The 24,672-nt window shown below is 43.8% G+C and overlaps 1 protein-coding gene across 1 annotated transcript in view; it reads right to left on the bottom strand.

The window, feature by feature from the left end:
• pde4ba (phosphodiesterase 4B, cAMP-specific a) overlaps nucleotides 1–24,672 on the bottom strand; it is a 231,833-nt gene that overhangs the window by 145,436 nt on the left and 61,725 nt on the right. The window contains exon 3 of the mRNA XM_079505866.1: nucleotides 23,547–23,788. Coding sequence (XP_079361992.1) covers nucleotides 23,547–23,788 — 242 coding nt within the window. The remainder of the gene's footprint in view (nucleotides 1–23,546; nucleotides 23,789–24,672) is intronic.

Genomic DNA, 24,672 nt, shown 5'->3' with positions numbered 1-24,672 from the left:
ATCATGGCATGTAGGCAGTTACGAGACCTAATTAAAAACCTTGGGAGGGATTTGTGGGCAATTTGTTAGCAGGATAGTAAGTGATAGTGTCTGCCTAATGTTAATTCCTCAATATGAAATGTTCATCTGCAATTGTCTGTAGTGGTCCTACTAGTAATATTAACAATGAAGTTGTCAGGAGTGTAATCCAAGTAGGACCCAAATGCGAGGAAGTCAGAATCAAGTGGAAGTTTATTGTTAGAGGTTTGCAGGAGAGCAACACCATCAAACAAACAAAAAACAGACTTGGAACTCATGTGACAATACAATAATCCAACAGAGAACACAACCAAACACAGGGTTTAAATAGGCACAAGATTAACAGGACACAGGTGAACTCAAATCAAATCAACACAAGGATTGGCTGGGGAAAACAAGACACAGGTGAAACAAAGAACCAAAAATCAGGGAAGGTGAGACAAGGCAGGAAACTACTACAAGGGAGGACAGGAAACACAAAAGCATCACTTCAAAATAAGATTCAGGAACACCAAACACAACACACGGAAGGCAGATCCTGACAGAAGTGGTGCCTGGACTATTCTTAACCCTCTTATCTAATACTGTCTGGAGCTGAGGACACGCCCAGTGATCACAGAGACACTCGGATAACTGCCAGCAAACCGCAGAGACATTTGCCAAAACATCTGGATCAGGATTTGAGGAAAATATATGATTTGTAAATTAGAACTTAAAACTAAACATATGGCAGGGCAAACGACCCAGCATCCGTCTCAAAACATTACAATTGGCCAAGACCGCTGGTGGACTAGCTCGTCCTAATTTAAAATACTATTTTTGGGCAGCCCAACTCAGACCTCTAACTACATGGATAGAAAATGATGAATCAACCAGGTGGTTAAAAATTGAGAAAACTCTATGCACACAGTCACAACTAGCAGTCCTTCCCTTCTCAGGGAATAAAATAAATGGAGATGCTATGGGAGTTTGGTCTAGGTTCACAATTAAAATATGGAAGGAAGTCCGAAAATAATTTAAACTGCCTCAACTATCATCGGGCCTGTCTTCAATTGGGTGCATGGGAGGTTTTGTGCCTTCAAGGCTAGACGCTGGGTTCCAGCGGTGGAGTTGGCCTTGCCTGAGGTTTGTCCACCAGTTATTTTCCTCCAATCAGTTAAAGTCGTTTAATCTGGTGATTTGTGTGATAAAAAACTGATTTTTATACCTCCAACTAAGACACTATTTACAAAGACATGATGACTGGGACAAAATTCAAACCCCTTCGACTTTAGAATCTCTTTTTATGGACATTCAAAAGCATGGTTCATTTACCAAAGTAATTTCTATCTTATATCAAACTCTGTTAGAAATGGTTCCTAATAACTCTCTTTATATAAAAGCCAAGTGGGAGGCAGAAATACAACAAGAGATTTCACAAGAAGAATGGCTAGACGCCTGCACTGAAGTGCATAAACTAGGGTGTGTAGGATGGGTGACAAATTCCAAATGTACTTTGTCAATGAATTTAGCTTTCTCTCTCCATTCTGTCATAAACTATAGTAAAACCAAACCAAAACAGGGCGGCGGTGGCTCAGGGGGTAGAGTGGCTGGATGGTAACTGAAAGGTTGCCAGTTCGAACCCGGGCTCCCCCAGAGTTGGTGTCGAAGTGTCCTTGACTCCTTGCACTGTATATTTCTAAATCTAGTCCGACCCCAAACCCTAACCCCACATTTTGGGGGTTTGTCCCCCCCGTCCCCTGGGTGGAGCATCATAATTTCTATTCTGTTTTGTACATGGTTTGTGCAAATGGTAAAAGCATATCAAGGAGTAATCTGGAGACGAAATGTCTATTCCTTCATGTTGGGTTATGAATACAGAGTCAAGCAACCAGGACAACTAGTGTATTGTAATTACATTACTGTATGTAAATACTGAATGTACGCGCACACATGTACAGTACACACGCACACAGTCACACACACACACACGCAGACACAGACACACGCAGACACACACACACACACACACACACACACACACACACACACACACACACACACACACACACACACACACACACACACACACACACACACACACACACACACACACACACACACACACACACACTCAGGTTGTATGAACACAGATGTCTGTGTTGGATGCACTAACACATACTAACAGCTCTGAGTCACTTGTCAGTGTGTGACAGGGCATCTAACATCATTCATGCTACTTCATCCATCCAGAGAAGTCAATTTCTGCTCGGTTGACTTAGTTCAGGAAAGACTGACTGGAAGGAGAGGGGGTGGGATGGAGAGAGAGAGAGAGAGGGGGGGGGGGGGGGGGGGGGGGGGATTAGAGATGGGAAATGAAGATACTGTATATAAACGTACAGACAGGAAATGTTGATGAGTTTATATAAGCTACAGACTACTGCAATTCGAAAATGGCCCCTGTAAATTAAATCAGAGCCCCCCCACCCGCACGGCCCCACCCCTTTCTCCCCATACTGTACCTTTTTTACTTTCATTATATGATGATTTCCTGTTTTCTTTATAGAAGTGTATATTTGTACGTCTCTAAATGTTCTGACGAATTGGAAATGGTGGACCCTGTTGTAAACAAGTGTAATGCTTAATCATGGATCGTCCACAAAGTATTGACTTGTGCTTTCGTTTGAAATGCACCCATTCTGCATACTGAAATAAAAAAAGTTCAATCAATTTCAATAACCAAAGCCATGGAGGCTTATATTCCATGGATGTTTTGAAAAAATGTCTCAAGTGGCTCAAGTGGGGGAAAAGTATATAAAGAAACGTCGCATGACAGTGTCGTAAAGCAACAATATGCAATCTAAAGGCATTTAGAAATGTTTCATATTTAATGATTAATGACCTGCCCAAAATAGGGATGCAAGATTTACAGATGAAGGTCTGTCTGTCTAACTTCTCCCACCATCTCTCTCCCTCGTTATCCACAGCAGGCTGGAATAACCGAAACAAGTGGATATGATTTCACTCCTATGAGTCCATCTGTCCGTGCACTTTTCTTGCCAACATCCTTTCTTTAATGTTTTTTTCCCCATTTTTTGGGTGGGGGGGGGGGCTAAGTATAAAATAAGTATACTATAAAGTATACAATTGTGCAGGAGAAATTGTATCCCCTGGCTCTACAATGAGGTTTCTTGTGTTCCTATATCCATACAAATTAAAAACCCACTGTTTTCTACAAATACATTTTTCCCTCTCTCTGTCTCCCTGTGATACGGATGTACACACATGGCCTCAACAACAACATCATCAGTCACATAAAGATCGCTCTGCGTGAGTCACAGAGCAAAGTGGAGAAGACAGAACAACAAATCAATAGCAGATGGCCTATTGGATGGATTAGTGTGGCAAGATGGATATAAAGGTTGACATTCTCAGCTATGGTGAATAAATACCTAACCAATATCCTGAAGTCTGTCTGAAACATTCCGTATCTTTATCTGCAATTCTGCATATCTCTCTCTTAAACCTTGTCCAGACCAGTAGAAGTTTTGCAATGAGAATAAAAAAAATGTAAGCCTGATTTATACTTATAGTGGATATAGTAGTGGATAGTGGATTCATAAGCTCACATGCACATGTTGTGAGCTTGTATATTGGCTATTTTTGTTTTGTAATAATAATCAAAATCTACAAAGTAACTACATAGTAACTAAAGTTTGGAAATAATTGTATTGGAGAATTTCTAATTTTCTACTCCACTACATATAAGATGTAGTGGAGTAGAAAATTAGAAATTCTCCAGTAAAAATCACACCCGTGTGAAGTGAGTGGTGCAACTCCATGTGGGGGTCCCCAGGGGGGGGGGGGGGAGTCCCTCTACTGTACTGTACTGTCACTGTACTGTACTGGCACACACGAAATCACCATATATACAGTTAATATGTGTGTGTGTTTGTGTGTGCGTTAGGTTGCGCACAGGTGGTGAAAAACAACCATGCTGTTTTCGTGCTCAGACGCACCCACCCAGCCACCCACACACATAGCTCCGTAAGGGAGTGGCTGCACCACTCAAAAATACCTCAAAATTGGACTAAGAGAGAGATAGAGAACACAAGAGATGGCGAAGCAAGAGACACCAAAAGACAAAGAAAGACAAGACTAGAAGATGACCAAAGATGAGAGGCACCCAGGCAGAAAAGCCACGCACGGTGAGCAGACAAAGTGACAGATAGGTCAGGAGTTGAGCGGAGGTCACCAGACACTGTTCCTCCACAGGCCCACCAGTTAATGGGTTTAGCCTCGGCCAGTGCACAGAAAGTCTATTATTGATGAGAGACGAGTTTGGGGAGCCCACTGCAAATTACTGTTAACAATGTCGAGACGGGAGTTTCATTTAAAACCTAGTAAGAATGGCAGCACTAGACGAAAAGCTATTTCTGGTTTTATCCCCCTGATCTGGGAGGAGACCCCGGGGCAGACCAAGGTGCAGTTGGAGGAAACACATCGACTCACTGGCCTTGGAACGTCTCGGGATCCCCCAGGAAGAAGTCACTAATGTTGCTCTGGAGAGGGAAGTCTGGAACACTCTAGTGGAGCTATTGCCCCCGCGACCCGACTACGGATAAGCAGTTGAAGATGGATGGATGGATGGATCCCCCTCATCAGTGAATCTCATTCCTATTTAGTGACAAAAATGTGAATAAAGGGCCAGCCGACACCACAGAGACAATAGCACAGGTGGAAATAATAAACCAGTATAATAAACCAGACGACAGCATAATGAACAGAAAATGATAAAGGGTGCTGTTATACTAGGGGAATGGGAGGCCACATTGAAGTGTTTACTTAGTATAAAACACTGAACATAATATGTGGTACAACGTTTCAGCCATAGCTGGCCTTCATCATCCCCTGGTGAAGGTGTGCTGTTTGTGCAGACTTATATTATCCTTTAGAACTGTTAATGTGTCCAGCACCAGCGACGAACTGGATGTGCACAATCCACTGTTCTGAACAGGCTACATTTAAATGCCATAACAGAGCAAAGAGCATGAGGCATGTGACTGGAAGCAAGGGGATTTCATAATCCAACTCCGAGAGACAAGCCTTCAATGAGCGAGTGCGTTCGTGAGCGCACACAAAACGTGCGTGTCACTGATAAGCTGAGCCTGACCCTTTTCTCACAACGAAAGGCTGGATTTGAGCTGTCATTTTTAATGCTTCTATATAAACCCTCCATATCAGAGCCACACTCCACTGGCTGGAATAAGGAATAGAATGAAGTGATAGAACTGTTTTTTAATGTAAAAAAACTGAAAGTGTATGTAGGCTAACCAGAGAGTGTTTGTGGCGTTGCATTCGTGGCACACATTTTTCTAAACCGATACAAGTGACCCAGGAAGACCTTTGTAAGTTTCCTTGTTAAAGAAGTTAAAGAAATTCAAAATTATATTAAAAAAAAAGTCCAATACGTTCAAGATCATTACAAAATATAAAGAGTGTGTGGAAAAGAGCGCAGCAACAATTTGCAAACTTTGACTGGAGGAGGCTAAACAATTATCCCACTTGCTTTCTGTGCTAATAATATTGTATGTTTTACCATTGTCTCCTTGAACTGGAACTAGAAGTAAACAACAAGATAAGCCATGCAAAGGTATCAGGGGCAAACTGCCTGATACCTTTACCCGTTATGCATCAGCAAGTTAGCCATTACCGGTCGGTTGGTAAAAGTGCATGGCTAATTGCATACTCATTTACCCTAATCAGTGACCCGCCCATTGTATTGACTCCGCTTCCGCAGGGAAGGCACACACTGTGCGGTTTACTTAATGCATTTTTCATTGCTTTTCTTTTTCGGTCTGCCTCTCCCTTTCCCATTTCCATTTTAAGCCTTTTGCTGACAGGGTTTTCTAGTAGAGCTGCCAACATGTCCCTCTCAACATTGTTGATGGACACACTGGCTGGTGAGTGGTGAAGAGGTGGCATCCCATGGTCTCAGTTACCCTAACTACTGACTACTGTAGCTATGGACACACTGGCTGGTGAGTGGTGAAGAGGTGGCATCCCATGGTCTCAGTTACCCTAACCACTGACTACTGTAGCTATATCACCGGTAGCAGATTTACTGGGTAAAGTATGTGTGCTCTATGGACTCGTGATGATTGCTTCAGAGCTTTAGAGGATGTTTACAGGGCTGAATCCGTAATCTAGCTAGTTTACTTAAATATCTTACACACAAACACAATGTGATCAAAGGGAATTTCTCAATGTAAATTAGATGCTATTTTGCAGCGTATTCATCATGCTCTGATCCATTGCGTTAACTGAGAGTCAAAATCTAATTTTTTATTGTTTTTTTATTTCATAATGTAAAACATGAAAAAGAAAGAAAAAATCTGACACTTTCCCCACTCTGCAACCACAGATGTCACCAACTAAATAGATTCATATTTCACTAGTATATTCTGAGAAACTTTAGTGTCTCAAACCAGGGTCCCGACCCAAATGAATAAGTCACCAATGTCAGTGTAACGTGCAGCAGGGGGGGAAGAAAGACTGATAAACATCTAGGACAACATTTAGACTTATATCATTCCAATGTTATGGGTCCAACATGGCTTTAAGCTCTTTCCTCTCACATGTTCTGCTGGCACTTCTCTTTCTCTCTGATGTTTATCATGGAGAAGAGAGAACGAGATAAGACATGAATGCCCTCTCACTCTGACTGATGCACAGGGACAGCCATGAGCACACGTCCTGTCAGCCACTCGTGGACGCAAAGATACAGTTGGATAAGACTGTATGCACACACACATGCAATTACAGCCAGGTACATTTATACCGCAAAGCAGAAATTCACTTGGAGATTGTATGTCAAGACTATATTTAGACCTGAGGGTGATTCTACAAATGCTTTCTAAATCAGTTCTAAATCAGAAAAGACAGTTTTCTGAAAAACCCATTTTCTATGTCAGTCGTTCTCAAACATTTTCATGTCAAGGACCCCCAGAATTATATGTAATTGGCCCCAGGCCCCAATCTCAAAATATGTTGTTCCAGGGATCCCCCAAGAAGCAAAGATTTGAGTTAAAAACGTATATATTAAGATATGTGTGCCGCATTTTCACGATTTTTCAAAAATAGCAGATCTACAAGCTCGTAGCGCGACACTCGGTGCCGCGCTATGAGCTTGTAGATCTGCTATTCTTCGATAGCTAAAGTATAACACAATGCTTAAAACACCAAAAGGGGTTCCCGTACTGAATGGGTTAAAAAGTATCAATCTGGTATCTGGTTACCTTCCTTGCTGATGTATGGGGTTAGAAAAAAACTAAACAATGTCTTCTTCTGCACGCACGCGCACGCACACGCACACGCACACACACACACACACGCACACGCAGTCACACACACACACACAGCATTAATCACAATTTAGCGAGAAATAAATATTGATTTTTGACACTGAGTCGCTTCCGTGGCTTTAACATTCAACAAATCAACCAGCCTTGTTGTAGAACTTAGCCAATCATGCAGGGGAAAGAGTCACCTTGAGGTCTGCCAGCCAATCCATGGCAGCAGTTTTCCCCTCAGTGCTTTTCCACGAACAGCATGTTGCATAACATACTGTACAGCATAAACCCCCAGCATAAACCCCCATTAACATCTAAATGCCTCTTTCAAATAATGAGTGCAGGTGCAAATCAACCATTCCGTAAATGGATGCATATCTATTATCTTAAATATGTATGCTCGTTAAACACTACAGATGTTCTCTTCTCTTAACCAAGTGTGATGACATGAAGGAGCTTCATTGTGGTGGACGACTCAACACGGTGCTGTATTGTTGTCTGTTTTCTTGTGGTGTTTTATAGTGGTGAATGAAGCTTGTGTCCCACTGTGGTACTGGGATGTGCTGCTGTATGCCGTGTTGTGTGAAGCTGTGAGCGGTACTGTGATGTGTTGCTGCTGTCATGATGTGTCATGCTGTGCGATACTGTGCTTTGTTGCTCTGTGCCGTGCAGTATCACACTGTGGGAAGATTGTGATGAGTTGCTGTGCGCTGTGTTGTGACACGCTGTGCGCGTTGCTGAGGCGATGTGTTGCTGCTGTGTCGTGCAATATTGCACACTGTGACCAGGTACAGGTGACCAGGAACCACTGGGTTGCATAACACACCAGTCCCTAGCTGTCCACATCTCTGCTAACCTCTAAAAAAGGTGAGCAAGCACACAAAAAAGAAAACACACACACAGTCAAAACAAAAGGGACCCAGGTGCAGGCCAGATGGGTACCAAAAGGGAATGCAACAGTTTGCATGCTCTAGTTTTATTTTGTTATATAATATTCTAATTCAACAAATAAATCTGTTTGATCCCATTCCACGTTGTAGACCACAAGTTACAGCTGTTAGTGCCATTTCCACAGACCAGGCTGTGCCTCTATTAATTCCCCTCCTCAGTCTCACTCTGTCTCATTATCCCCCCTCTTCCTCCCTCGTCATGCTCCGACCTCTGCTCTCTCACCTTCCACCCTCATCCCCGTTTGTCTGTCTGTCTCCTAATACGCCCCTCCAATGCCCCCCCCCCTCTCCTCCTCCCGAATTCTCTTCCGCCATCCATCTGAGCCCCCCTTCCTCTTCACTCTATTTATAAGCCCCCACTCCATCGCCCTTCACCCCCAATGCCCAACCCCAACCTCCCTTACCAGGTATGGGCGACGGTGAAGCGTCGGCGTTGTCGAATGCTCTTGTTGACCATCAGCTTGCGGAAGAGGCGCGGGGAAGTCCGGGGCGACAGTTTCGGGGAGGTTGCGCCCCGCTTGGCCCCTGCCACGCCCGGCGTCTTCGTGGGCTCCAGCTCCAGGTGCATGTGCTCCTTGAACGTGCGGATGCACGCGTCTGACTCCGCGGCACTCAGCTCGTTGGACGACATCCCACCACACCTCCTTTCTCCTCTCCTCTCCCCAGCTGAAGCTTTTTCCTTCTCCTCCTGCTGGTTTCTGTTGAGTCTGACCCTCACCTCCTTTCCAAATTCTGCACGCAAACCCACCTGACTTCAGTCTGTGGATTTTAAGTCCCGGTTAAGTCATGCAGATGTGGTTTGCATCCCCCCTCTTCTCTATCTTTCTCTCCCCATCGTGTGGTGGCAGGCGGTGGCGAGGGGGGCAGAAGCAGTGCCTTTCCTTGTACCCCAGGACAGAGAGCTTTACGCAGAGAGATTGAGGCTAAGTAACAAAATATGCAACACAAGGGAGCGCTTTCTGTGCTCCTTAGCCTTTGCTTGCTTACCCTCTCCCTCACACACTATCCCACTCTCTCTCTCGCCACCCGCCACCCCCTTTGCTTCACGGTTTTAGGGATTAGCCTGCTCTCCTTCCCCCTTCTTTTTCCTTGTCTTCCGCTCCAATGCAGTGGCTTTCTCTTGGTCCTGTCACTCGTCAGATTTTCTTTGAGCAGCCTTACCCCAGATCACGGCACCTTCCTGAAGAGAGGAATTTCTCTTTGGAACACTTTTCCCCTCTTTTTCCTAGTCACTCTCTCTTTCTCCCGGTCTTGTGTGCCTACGAAGTGCACACCCCCATCATGCACTCTCCTTCTCTCTCCCTTCTCTCAAGTCCTTTCAGTCAGCAGCTTGTTGTTGGTGGATCTTTATGAAAGATTCAACGGCTCTGAAAGCTTCTCTTCCTCTGCCTCCATCAGCCACACTGACACGCTCTCTTTCTCTCCCTCCCTCTCGCCCCCCCTTCTCACACACACACACACACACACACACACACACACACACACACACACACACACACACACACACACACACACACACACACACACACACACACACACACACACACACACACCTGTCCACTCCAAAATACACTATTGGTTGTGGGGTACAGATCAACTGCCCCTTTTAGTGAATGTCTAAGTCAGATATGCCACTCTCTCACTCAAGAATCCGGTGAGCAGAGCAGAGCACGCGCTTCCCTTGCAGTTTCATTCAGAATAATACAGGCGGTGAGGTGCAGCACAGTCATAGAGGCTGCTGGCAAGCCACACCTCCTTGCTATCGGGATTGGTAAGTGGTTGTCGTGACGACAGTCAGGCAAAGCAGGCACGGTAAGCTTGCTAGGTTTCTTTTCTTCTTGGAGGTATCAGGGAGTCTGTGATGATGACCTTTTGTCAGGTAGATTGGCTCAATGAAAACAGTGTAATCAGAGGAAAATAAACAGGACAGCGGACAGCCGGACACATCAAAACTGTATTACAGCAGGATTTCAAGCGTGCATGGCATGAGCGTGAATAAACAACTTGAATTAAGTAGCTATTAATTTTAATGCCGTCCCATAGCTAGAAAAACTGTACTGTGCACGTTGACACAATAACAAAAGGGTGAAGAGCACATCCCATTACAATCTAAGTGACTGCCATCTCTCTCAGACTCTTTTGTGCTCTCTCCCTCGTTCTGTCTCACTCACTCACCGACACACTCCATAATTACTTGCGCAAGCAGAGCGCGCAAGTAATAGTTTTCGTCCAGGACGATGTTTGATGCGTATGCGTCGTCCCAGCGTATGACGTAATGACTACTTATGCCTGATACGGCAGTGGTGCCAGATTACATACATGTATACATAGAGGCATTACCTTTAATCCTCCCGACACTAAAACATATCGTCATTACGTCACCATCAAAAACCAATTACACCCTGGCATTGGGTCCTTTAATCCACATCTTTATTACGTCATCATTGAGAGCTAATTATACCAGTTATACCCTGACGTCATATGCTGGAACGATACATACGCATCAAAAGGGGCGCAAAGTAACCACAGTATACCGCTAATCAACTTACAATTACATATACATAGAGGCATTTCCTTTAATCCACCCGACACTGATCGACATATACGTCACCATCGAAACCCGTCACTCATGCGCATTAATTACAACATTACGTAATTCATTGTTGTTAATTACGTAACGAAAGAATGAATGTAAAATGCTTAAATAGAATAACCTTCATGTTCTTCACCAGATCAAATAGTGTCATATGGGTAAATGCTTTTCAAAAGGTGTATTCTAAATAGACGGGACAAATCATCAGCATATTCCTGAGCAGACAAACGTTCCTGAGCAGACTAACGTTGGGTCAGTGTTCCACCGGACGAAGGATACAAGACCAAGGAGTTATTGTTGAAAGAGACAGGAAGTAGAGGAAGATTGCATTTCTTATTATTCCCAAACACGTGTTAACGGGAAAATTCTAGAAGACCTCAGAGGGGTTATAGAGAGATCCCCCCCCAGAGAGGACTAGTAGGGCCTTAGTCCTACTACTCCTCCCAGCCAACATAATTGTGTGTAATTATAAGTGTGAATCAAACTTAATTGTAACATATACCATCTACAGTAAACTGCAAAAAATCCTACTCCGCATATAATGGGAGTTAATGGGGAAACAATGATTGTCCCAAAAAAGTATTAAAGCTACTCATTTGAAAATGCTATCATGTCTCAAAGTACTTATATGGACCCAACAAACAAAATGGTAGCAAAGAGATTTTGCCACCAAAAATGTCCCTCACTTCTGGTCTGGCCCCACTGACAGGTACATAGTTACCCCCCCTTTTGATTTACATCAAAATGGCATGTGAGCTCGATGATATTCATTTTGTATTCATCCTTAGGACCCCAAATCACACCTTGGAAAGCATGAGTGTCTATTTAAAACAAAGTGTTTTTTGACTGGGGGGTCATATTTTGACAGCAGGAATTGCCTGTCATAATGACCCCCCCAGTATTAGGATGTATTAGGATGTTGATATTCATTCATCAGCCACATGGAGGCATTTCCTTTAATCCACCCGACACTGATCGACATATACGTCGTCTCTTACCATACTTAACAATACTACTTTTTTACCTCCAAAAACTAGGTACGTAGCAAATAGTAATAATAAGTAATAATTCAATATTTCAAACGTTCTTTCACAGAGAAGCTGAGATTTGACAGTTTGTAGCCGCCGACAGTAGTTGCGCGCTCTGCTTGCGCACTAGTAGGCCATTTATGGCCTACTTGTGTGCAACAAGCAAGTAGGCACTCGACAGAGTGCAGTTCTAGTTGTATCTGCTGTGACAGAGAATAGGAGCAGTCCAACTATGACATTGCTATCTGAAGAAAAGCTGAAAAAAGAGACAGCTAAGAGCATGCGCACACTTAAATACACAGCGCGCACATCACGCACGTGCACATGCACACACTTTTAATTATAATTTACTGAGAGATAACGACAAAGCATGGCCTTAAGACAGAAAGAGAAAAACGGTAGATAACGGAAAAACGGAGAGCATGAAAAAACAGCAACTCCCTTCCTCTTTAATTTCTCTGGCCCTCTCTAAATGGCTGCCAATAAATCCATTTTGGACAATGGCCTCTTTCAGCTTCTCCATCAAGACATAAGAGCTAATGGCCGTCACGGTGACCTGACAGGCTGCAGAGTGGACCCTTTATAGTTCAGCTCCACCTTTCACCACCAGTGAGTCTCTCCACACTTCTACAATCTATAGCTTCACTGTTTGCCACCGTATGAAGTATATACTGTACGTGTACAAATGTTGAGGATGACAATAACATTAACCACTTGAACCTTAGCGTTGCTATATGTGGGCATGTCATGATAGGCCAACATGTGGTGAAAATAGGTTAACATTCGGCGGAAATAGCAAATCTATCTTCCTGCGAAAATATGTCGAGGGATAAAAGGAGGGGACTAAGACACCAGGGAGACACCAGGGAGACCCCGGTCAACGAAGCATGCTGTATAAAGTGGTTAGATGATATAACTTACAGTAATCTCTGCCAGGCCAGAACAGCCGGGGCGAGTTTTCACCCCTATCCGTGTGTTTGTCCAATTTTCTGTGAGCAGCTAATGTCGGACACCACTGGATCGATTGTTGCGACATTTTGGACGCATACTCTCAGTAGAGATCAAGGAAGAACCTCTGCCTCACATTTTTCAAATCGGCCTAATTACTGTACAATCAAATTTGTTTTCCCTAGATTCCTTCGATAATGCCTTATCAGTTATCATGTAGGCCAAGCTCATTTCCACGTGACAAAAATGTTTCCAAAACTCTCACAAACTGGCATGCGACCGGCATGCGATCATTCAAGATGTATCAGTCAGACTTTTCATATTCCATTCCGATTGGCTACGATTGGCTTCAGGGTATACATCCTCCTTCCAAAAAAAAGTACAAAGCAAGACAGAAGAAAAATAAATATGTATAACACTATCTTTATATACTGTACTGTGTATACGTCAACACACTTACAGCTTACATAAATTGGCTAATACATACATACCTACATTAATTCACTCCAATTATATCCATGCATGTATACATACAGTAATTATAATACACATACAGGCCATCTCAACAGTTATCTGTAAAGCCAACAAAGCTGCCACTCCCGTCTTGTAGTGTGGCTTCAAATAGGCACACCCAAAAACGTGTTCTGTGCCTGCACCTGCACCTATCTACATGCATACTGTGCAAGTGTGCATACACATATACATGTAAATACATTCTAACAACCTCATATATGTCCTCATAAGTCATTCTCTCATTTTGGTCAAATAAGACATGTCCCAGATGCATGTTTAAACCTATGAAAGGACTGACTTGATTTGATCTCTCCCGGATGTCTTTTCTACTCTCCCGCTGACAGAAAGGTTTGCCCAGAACTGTGGCCCTAGCATGCCTCTAATTAAATAGCCATGTGAGTCCCTATTAACTAGTGTCACAGGGCAACCCGTGCCCTATAGACATAGATACTAAGGACTCTACAGATTCAAACTGGACATTACAAGCACACACTGACCCATTGTCAGCCTTCTGGTAGGTCCCTGGCTAACCTGCAGGCTCTTTCTGCCCTGGTTCCACCTTATTGCGACCGCCAGGTGGCAGTATACTATATTACTATATACGTGCAGGAAGCATGTCACGCAGGAAGCATGCAATGCTGAAGCATGTAATGCAGGAAGCATGTAATGCTGAAGCATGTCACGCAGGAAGCATGCAATGCTGAAGCATGTAATGCAGGAAGCATGTAATGCTGAAGCATGTCACGCAGGAAGCATGCAATGCTGAAGCATGTAATGCAGGAAGCATGCAATGCTGAAGCATGTCACGCAGGAAGCATGCAATGCTGAAGCATGTAATGCAGGAAGCATGCAATGCTGAAGCATGTAATGCAGGAAGCATGTAATGCTTGCATCCTGTCTAAACCAGGAAATGTCGCATCACGACTTTTGCTTATTCCTTCACACACACACACACACACACACACACACACACACACACACACACACACACACACACACACACACACACACACACACACACACACACACACACACACACACACACACACACACACTTATCAATATTGTTCTTAGAAAATAGTTGTTTGTGCCTAAGTATTACGATTATAAAGATCGCTTTGGGCATTTTGACTGCCCAGCAATTTCCCATGATCATGGTGGTTTGACTCATATGGATATAAAGAATCAACTGACTGAGAGAAAACGTTAATGTTACTGCCTTCCAAATATTCCAAATTATTATTATTTATTTACAGTTGTGACGACACAAAGACAACTCCCTGACAATATCGCTGAGACAGTAGAGTTTAATTGATAGTAATTAATTACTGAATTAATTTGACCCATTCTTGACATTATTCCGGTACACTGTCTCTGCCCTAGTGGTCGCTTTATCGCCTGTAAGGCGTATTACTGGTGGCTATTTTATGTTGAATTTGCGAAAACATTTCAGCAAAAAAATAATACAGAGTGGGAAAAAAGTAAACCTGGGGGGTGGGGGATGCGTTGCGTCTTGCAAAGACCTAAATGGAGTTATATCAACCAGGATAGGATGATTAAAAAAAGGTTGTCTGTAGGAGTGCAGGGCTGCAGCATGCAGGCTATCAGAAATGACTTTGGGCAGATGGAAAACACTTTAGTTAAACATGTAGAGTCATCTAGAGACATCTTCTGATAGTTGTATAATAATCCTGTCTTTCATTAGCGCGAACGGCGAACATGACAAAATAGTCTACAGCTGAGCTTTGTTATGCTGCTGACAGCTGATCATAAACACGCGTTGAAACAAGGCTACGGTAAAGATACCAAGGACTGGACAGTGATGTCACTGTTATGCAACACGGAAGTATTACAGACTTGAAGCTGTTTATAAACCAGTCAGTCAATGACATCACTGGGAATCCTTGGTGTTACTCTTCATGTGACCGAGTAGCCTTTCTTTTCACTGTCGCCTTGACTTTTTTTTCCTTTTCTCCTTCCCCCTTCATGGGCCCCTTGGGGGCTGGGCCGCGGTGCATTGAACCGGTTGCACCGTCGATATTTTCGCCACTGGATGCAAGTGATCTGCATTTTTTGAGGGAGGGGGTCAGGGCATTCCACGGCTGGGTGGCCATTCTGTAGAAGGAGAATTTACCCATATTTGTTTTGAATGTGGGTGGTACCAGAGCTTTGTTCATGCCCCCTTCTAGTATTGTGGCTGTGGGTGTCACTCACTTTTTTGAGGTAGTTAGTCAGGTATGCGGGTACTGAGGGCATCAACTGTTTAGCTGTTCAATTGTTTATTTATTCTTTAAACTTTATTTTTGTCCATCCCTATTTATATTGGTAGTAGTATTTCTACCTCGGGCCTACACTGTAAGAATCCTGCACAGGACTGTTTGATCTTATTTTGGAGGTAAATAAACAAGAAAAACCTGCATGTTTGATCTTATTTTGGAGGTAAATAAACAAGAAAAACCTGCATGTAAATTCGTGGAGCCTTGACCATCCGGCCAACTGTTAAAATAATTCGTAAAATATTTTGGCCCATTACCTTGAAATATTTTATGTGAGTCTCAATTTCAGCTGCTGTTTGGGCAGTGAGGGGTAAAAATAATTAATTCCGATTTTGACTCATTAAGTTGCAGGAAGTTTGAGGTCCTTGAGGCAGGCCTTAATACCTTTGGTGATCCTACTGTAAAATGTAGGACAGAGGTTTGTCAAGTGAGGCTGTGCCAGGAATGAGATTTTCAGGTTCACCTTGGTAATAACTCAAAGCCATAGCCATATAATAGATTATATTTTCAAAGGTTCAAAAGCAATCTCCCGATGGCCAGTTAATTATGTTTTTCAATTCATCACTTAACTGGCTCTCTACATGTTATTGTCCTTCTGGGAAACTGTTTAGTACAAGTGATGTAACATCAGCAGCGTCCTTAATTCGGTGCTCAACTGTTTATGAATTATTAAAGTCAAAATCATGTGCAAAACCATTCCACCAAAGGAAGACATCACACTGAAAACACATATTAGCACGCACCTACAGTTCAATAGAGAAAGAGAGAGGCCTGCCTGGACAGGGAAAGAGAGGGACAATTTAGAAAGGGGGTGCATCTCTTGTAGGGTGTCACTGTGGTGACTGTAGTGGCAGGGGGTGTGAAGTGTCTTAATTAATAGCTTCCATTAGCTTCCAACGCCTCACAGTCACTGAAAGCTGCTGACGTCACAGTTACTAAGGAGATCAGGAGTGTGACTGAGGTGGCCGGGGAGCCAGTCACCCAAAATTTGAGAGGACCTGTGATGTCATGACATACTTTTTATTTGTGTTTTTTTGCTTGTAAAGCCGCTGGTTAAAGAATGCCCATGAAACTTTCGCGACCAGGCCGACACCCTAGTCTTTGGCGAGAAGTTCTGATTGGCTGCCTCGTCTCTACGCAACAAGACACTTTTAATGCCATTGTCTAAACGGTCGCGCGAGCGTCGCGAACCCGCCGCCATGACGCCTCAGCGCAGTAAAACAGTGCGTAGACCTGCATGAGAGCACACCCACTGATTTAATGGGTATCAGTGTCAGTAACACATTGGAGTCTCAGTCGAGTCACTGTAACCGCGGACCCCAGGGGCGCAGCTACGGGTGGGCCTGGGTGGGCCGCGGCCCACCCATATAGAGAGCTGGACCACCCATCGATTTAAAAAAAAAAAAAAAAAAATACATTTATTTTTTATTTTTTATATAAATACATAATAAGTTTCATAATGTCTTTCTTTCTTTCAGTAAATATGTTTTTGTTGTGTTTTTTACATGATCATCTTGCTTAATATGAATAAACAGGCTGTCGGTTCTTTTTCACTAATGTGCCTAGACTAGCCTTTTTAAGACCCGGGTTTTTGGCCTAGAGTCTATAGGATGCGATCATGCGAGTTGTTACGTCCACTTCCTGAGACTGCTGCTGCAGAGCCATGTGGAGATGTTTACTTTTTGTTTCATTAATTTTTCTCGTTCCGGGGCCGTAGCACGCCGAAAAATCTGATAAACTAAAAATAGACTAGGTCGCGGACGCGGTGACAATACTGTGGATTATGCTTTTCTAAATCTTCCGAAGTTCTGACGCCTCAGCAGTCAGCAACAAGGTATTTGGAATGGATTGGAAGCTTGTTTTGTGATTTTTCCACGTTGATGCTTTAGTTTCAAACAAAGGCTATTTATTTCTGCAGCTTGAAGAGATACGTTAGAGTGTGTGTGTGTGTGTGTGTGTGTGTGTGTGTGTGTGTGTGAGTGTGTCGTGTGTGTGTGTGTGTGTGTGTGTGTGACGGGGACGGTAAACACTAAACGCCACGTAGTTGAGAGAGAGAGAGATATAGGGAGGGAGAGAGGGAAGGGGGAGAGAGAGAGAGAAAAAGAGAGAGAGAGAGAGATTTCTTACTTAGTGACACTTGAGTCTGCATTTTCACCACTCCTCCGACAGGCGTGCATGCATATGTGTGTGTGTGTGTTTGTGAGTGTGAGACAGACGTATTTGAAGCGTTCCAGCGGGTCTGTCTGTCTTGTTAATGTTAACTAAAGCCGGTAAAAATAAGAACTGCCTGGCTGTCACTCTGGGGGCAATATAACCCGAAATATAACCGAAATACGCCAAATAAATAAATAAATAACCGATGAACCCCACTCGCGAGTGCGTGACCACCGCGCGCGCGCGCGCAGTGCGCGTGCATGCCGGCCCACCTAGCCATAGCGAGGCCCATCTAGAATCGCATTTCTGGCTGCGCCTCTGGCGGACCCCCACGCAGACTACCGCGGACCCCCGCGATTTTGACACAGAGATGTTCTTTAATACCTGCCAAGCAAATGTCAACACTACAACCGACAGCTGTGCGTGAGGTGCGACATATAATGGTTTGGAGAATGGGCTACCTGAGAGTGTACAAATACAACCAAATGGACCCATAACAGTCCATTTGTACAGTCTCAGAGTTTATTGTTATAAAAGGGTCCTTTTCCATTTGTAGTAGGCTAAGGCTACACTGTCACAGTTACAGAGTCACCTGGACAGTTCCTGTTGTTGTTTCCACACACACATAAATACAGATATTTACATTTCATAACACAATTCTGGAGATATAAGGCAGCCACTGGTAATTAACTGATAATTGATCAGTTCTTGTTTCTATTCATTTGGTCATTAAGGTCCGCAGAATGAGAGGTCTGCTCTGCCGGAAACATCGCGAAAGAAAGTTAACTCTTTGGCAAGATTAGAGTTAATCTTGCCCCCCTAGGTTCACTATGACAAAAAATTGTAGATCGGCTATTTTCAGCATGCAATCAAGTGTAAAATCAGGCCACGCCATCAAGGCCCACCAAAATGCATTTTCATTTAGTCAACTAAAATCATATATTTAGTCGACTAAAACTAGACAAATTTCTAGTATAGAATATAACTAAAACTAAATGAAATTGTATTCAAAAGACCATGACTAAAACTGTCAAAATCAACACTGCCCAGGTTATCACCTAAAAAGATCTTTAGCTATGCAGTGGTGCACAGATGGCCTGTGTTCTGTTCAGAGACCACCCCAATAATATTATCCCCAAGGAAGGTCCTGACATGAGGCTCTGTGTCTGCATATGGTTGCGTGCTGTGTACCACATGCAAGAGCCACAGCAGTGCTCTCCTTAAATCAGGTTTGCATAACAAGTATGCTTCATTTTCAGTTTGTAATGTGGAGGGTGAAATATCCACTGTAATATTTTTCATAAAGATGTGCCAACAGTGTTGTTGTGTTTGTTGGAAGTCTGGAGAGGAGGGTTCTTGCATAATGCCGGATCCCAGGACCCTACAGAGACACACACACACGCACGTGCGTGCGTGTGCTGTGTGTCTGTGCAAGGTCAGACATCAATCACATCCAAATAATTATTTACTTCATCTCTGGTCGTTACATGTAGGGATCTAACAGGCACATCTGGTCGGTTTTGCATCCTCTCAGCCTCTGTTTCTGCAATCAGTTGAGTCAATGTCCAATTTCTCCTTCATTCGAGGTAGCAGGGCGTGCGCAAAGCGTGAAAAAGTGAAATTGAAGTATTGTCTTCTGGCAAGGCCGCTCTCCTCATCGACCCCTCCTCGTTCCTTGGAGCAGAAATCTTTGCTTTGGGATGAATTTCAAATTGATGGACCAGAACGACTTCAGCTGCGTTCAGACTTAGATGGCTAGAGCAGCGCGATTACATAAAAAGTCAATGCAAAGATGAGAAGTTGCGCGAGCGCTGCGAACGGGCGTGGCGCGACCTGGCGCAGCATAAACGGGACGAACCGAGGCGAATATTTAAAATCAAGTTTCCAGTTTTCCAGTTCCAGTTAAAATTCCAGTTCCAGTTAAAATGAGGAGCGAGGAAATAAGATAATATTGAGATGAGCAGACATCTAGAATCATTATTCAACTGTGCTCTACGCTTTTGCGCCTTTTTATGGGTCACGAGTACAGAGGGTATTCACGTGACATTCATCATCATCATACCCGTTATGCTGGTTACTATCTTATTGTATTAAAAACACAACCGTTGCCGGGATTCCTTCAAAATAGAAGCTCTGGGGTGCCGGAAAGACATGGCCACTTTTATTCTGAAGTTAACCCCACGACCCGGAAACAATCCGCTAAAAATAGTTTGCTTTACATTGCTAGCTTACATTGCTATCGTTTTCATTCATGCGATATATGATCCAAACAGCGTTCATATTTTGCGGGAGAGACGGATGAGGAGCAGAAATGAAGCGCCAGTATATCGATCAGTTCAAAACCACGGAGAGCGCCCTGGATTAGGAGAGACGAGTCATTCTTTCTGCCGCGCTAACAGCTAAGTCAACGGTAAGCTAACATAGCATACAGTGGCCGAAAGGCGAACTGACAAATAAAAAAAAGGAAAAAATGCAGAATATTCCTCTCTCGTCCGGTATCATTGAGGATGCGCTAGGACGTCTACAGACGTCGTATGTACCCCTCGGTTCGAGTCCCTATGACGTTTCCAGACGTCCTATGTACAGAATGTGTAAGATGTTAAACAATGTCAAACTCACTTTGTCACTCACTTTATGCATGCGCATATTATCTACATTTCCTTTTTTTTGCCCAAAAACATTTTCAACATTTTCAGAAATTAAGGAGAATTTCATACATTATCCAAATATCTAAGAGACGTGATTGACGAGACTGTTATTTTCACTATAGTTATAATATTTCGCTTTTGGGTCGATCACTGCTGTACGTGACTCGTCCATACACCCCCCCCCCCCCCCCCCCAGAGCACACCCACCCATTCACACTACATTTAGATAATCAATGCACGGGGGACTCCCTGTGCTATGAAGCAATCGAATGCATCTGCAGGAAACATAATTGAATCCCAAAATACCCCCCCCAAACACACACCATTGATGTACACTAAGCTTTGATGTAACACATGTAGCAAGGAGAAGGAGGGATAAGGAGGGAATAAGAGTTTAGGGACTGGGGGTGTGTAAAATTGAAGGATTAAATCGCTTGGCAGACCGCACACTCGCACACACACGCACAGCGCGCGCGCGCGCGCGCGCTCACACACACACACACACACACACACACACACACACACACACACACACACACACACACAACACACAAACACACACACACACTTACTAAAATGTGTAATGAAACCTGTGGATATGGATGCTACTACTGTACTCTCGGTACATGGGGCGAGGGAATTCACAAGCATGAAAAAGAGATAACATAGGCAAACCCACAGCTGACACCATCAACAGTACCATTCACCCTTACCTATATAATATCACATATGGCTTCTCCATTGGCCTGAACTATTAAAGCAAAACAGCTCACCCTTAATGACATAAATGACTGAAATAACAGACAATTGTGTAAAAAGGCCTTGGTCTGTACAGTAGTCTGTCCCTATGTAAGCCTAGCCTGGTCAGCCAAGTACACAATGCACCCTTCTGGTAAGGAATGGGAATGCATCCCATCAAACCGCCAACATAGACCATTCCAAAGATGCAATTTTACTCTTCAGGTTTGAAATATCTGCCTATTCTAATGACCCTTTTTTAATATATATATATTTCTTTATACGTAGGCTATATGACTTCACATTCATATGAATTATTAAATGATAGTCCTATATCAAGGGATGCTACAGGAATGATGGCAAACTGTATGCCATTATTAGTCCCATGCCTAATTTATATAACTGTTAAAATACTGCCGCCCGTAGCTCCCCCCGTTCCCCCGCTTCCCCGTTCCTCTGTCCCGCCCCCCCCATACCCCCCCCCCACCGTCCCCCGTCCCCCGTCCCCCCGCCACCACACACACACACACACACACACACACACTCACTCGCACACGTCACTGCCAGGAGGACAGCACTGCCCGCAGTGCCCGACTTTGCTCTGTGGTGGGAAATGTTGGCATTGCCTTGGGAGGGGTAATAATTTACTATTCTGTGCCTATTGGGTTGCAACTCGAACAGGGCTGAGTCGGTTCTAGCGAACTCTGCAACGGTCGACACGCCGTGCTCGTTGGTGTCTCTCGTGGCTCAAGTTCGCTCGCGACGGCGCCCCTCCGTCGCGGTTCCTACTAGTAGTAGGAACGGGGAGGCGGGGCAACGGGGGAATGTACGAGGAGCGGTGTATGAAACACTCGCTAGCATGTGTGTGTGTGTGTGTGTGTGTGTGTGTGTCAATCCCCACTGCATGCCATGGTAATCAGGACTGATTAGCTTATTAACTAAAAAGCCTATCTGAATGTGATACCCCTGGCTGCATGCCAAGGACATGCCACTGTGCGTGCGTATGCACGGAGGCAGTGTGCGTAACAATTCCAATAGAGTAGTGGGAGCAGTATAATAGCTTAAACTGAAGAGCTGAATACAACATGACATAGTCAGTAATAGTCAGAGCACCAGTGCTGAAAGTTGGGCTACCCACAACCATAGTAAGAGGGGGTCTGGTGTAAGAGTTTAGCGGGGGCTACATAAACATTGAAGTAAAGCTATACAAGGTGTTCATTCAACTCTTGTACAGGAGCAGGACAGTGTGTGTCTGTTTTATAACATAATTGTATACTATTAAACTACTAAAAGTTAGCACTAGCAGTAGGATTAATTTGTCTGCCATGAAATTGTGAGCACAACCTAGCGTATGCAATTATATCAGTCACATCATCACCAAGGCCAATGCTGGAATCACAGTTTATCAGACTTTCCACCTTCACGGGCCCTTTGACTAAAGGGTAAACAGTTAATACAGTTACAAAGTGATGAATTTAGCAAAGGACTGATGTCAGTATGTGACGCCAATCGGAGCTCTGAAAAATACCGACTACGTTTCTGGAAACTTCACAGTTCCCATTTGGCTGGAACTTACCCTTACCATTTGTCCTGTATGACGTGAACCCAGCTAAATGGTGAGTTCATGTTAAGTGGCAACTGGGAAGTTTCCCACTTCCAAGTAGGAAAAATCAACACAAGCAGCCCACCAACTCCTAACCCAACTCCTGGTCGGAAACTCTGGGCTTTCTCAGACGTCAGATCATACAGTAGTGTAATACAGCTGTGATGTCACAACACAAGCGGCTACATGGTGACATTCATAGAGAAAGTTTGAACAACAGGGTGTTTTACATTTACAAGCAGACCTTTGGGTTTCTGTTGACGCAATAAAGTGGTCTAGTAGCTGCAGGGGTAAACTCACTTTAATAAAGTGGTCTAGTAGTGGGCTAAACTCACCTTCAACTGAAAATATGAAATTGATATGAACTGATGGTTAGAACTATCAGCTATGTGTGCATGGCACTGGAACTAAGCCTCTTGTTCTAAGAGTTGTTTTTCTTACGGCTTGGCACATACTGTAGGGGCGAGCGCTTGTGTCCAATCCTCGGCTAATCTTGTGAACACTGAGCCCTCAACAGAAGGCCAAGGAAGTGCCCAGTGTGGATCATTTGGGGGTGTGTGAACATTTTACCCATTTTGTGAATTCATAAACTCAGACCCACTGAATTTGGACAAGACTTACATCATCAATATGACATCATTAACATGACGTCAGAGATCTAACACTTTGTTATACTCTGTCCTGTTTCCATGAAATCCATCTAGTCTATCTATCCATTAAAGCAGAGATTAAGCAGGCCCACTCACCAGTCCAAAAAATCCACCGGCGTGATATCTATTCTGGGCGGGGCTCCGAAGGGGAGGGACGTGGGCCTACAGATGATCTCATCGTCCGGCGTCCGCGACCTCTCTCCCTGTCGCCATGACAACGGGGGAAGCTGCAGGTTTCCAGAGAAGCGGCGCCTCCCCCGACGCAGGTCGACGCCCAGCGTACACGACGGGGACGTGAAAGACTCACTGAGGGAGCAGTCTGGAGAGTCTTTGCTGTCCTGGAGAGATGGAGAGATAAAGATGTAACAACAATCCATCCAACGGACAGAAAGACAGACACAGAGAGAGGGATAATGAGAGAGACAGCCAGGCAGAGAGAAAAAGAGAGAGAGAGACAGACAGACAGACAGACAGACAGAGAGGCAAAGAGTGACAAGGAGAAAGAAAGAGACAGACAGAGACACAAAGAGATAGAGACTGGCAGATAGAAAGAAAGAGAGACAGCCAGTCAGACGCCAGACAGACAGAGTCAATGTAAATTATATAGGCTCCAACCCATAGATTGCTTCATAATGTAATGCTGTATTTATGCTTTGTCGTTCCGGCTGAAAGGTTGTGAGCTTGTAGAATGGCTATTTTTGGTGTGTGACACCATTGTATGTTGAAGTATAAATGAGGCTTAAGATGGAGAGGACATGGATTTCAGGGCTATAGTGTATACGTAATGGTAGGGCAAGTGAAATTGTTACACACACACGTGTTTTACTTAAGTAAAAGTATCAATACTGCAATACTCTGTGTATTGCTGTACTTAAATTACCAAAAGCAGAAAGTACTCATTATGCTGAATGTCCAAATGTTTAAATTGTATATAAATCTTTTGAAAATAGTACTGTAGATCTACAAGCTCACGATGCGTCACCTCGTGGCGCATTGTGAGCTAGTAGATTGCCTATTTCCAAATGGCCAAAATGTATACAGAGCTGAAGTGGTTAATGTATGTTTTGTCATAATAATCAAATTCTACAAAGTAAATAGTAATTAAAATCGTCAAATAAATGTAGTGGAGTAAAAGTATAATATTTGGATCTGAGATGTAGTGAGTAGAAGTAAAAGTGTTGGAAATGGGAAATACTCCACTAAAGTACAAATACCTCAGAAT

This window comes from Electrona antarctica, assembly GCF_951216825.1.
Source record: "Electrona antarctica genome assembly, chromosome: 7".
In the NCBI taxonomy this organism is placed as follows: domain Eukaryota; kingdom Metazoa; phylum Chordata; class Actinopteri; order Myctophiformes; family Myctophidae; genus Electrona; species Electrona antarctica.
The sequence above is the reverse complement of the archived record's forward strand: the minus strand, read 5'-3'. Positions and strand labels throughout refer to the sequence as shown.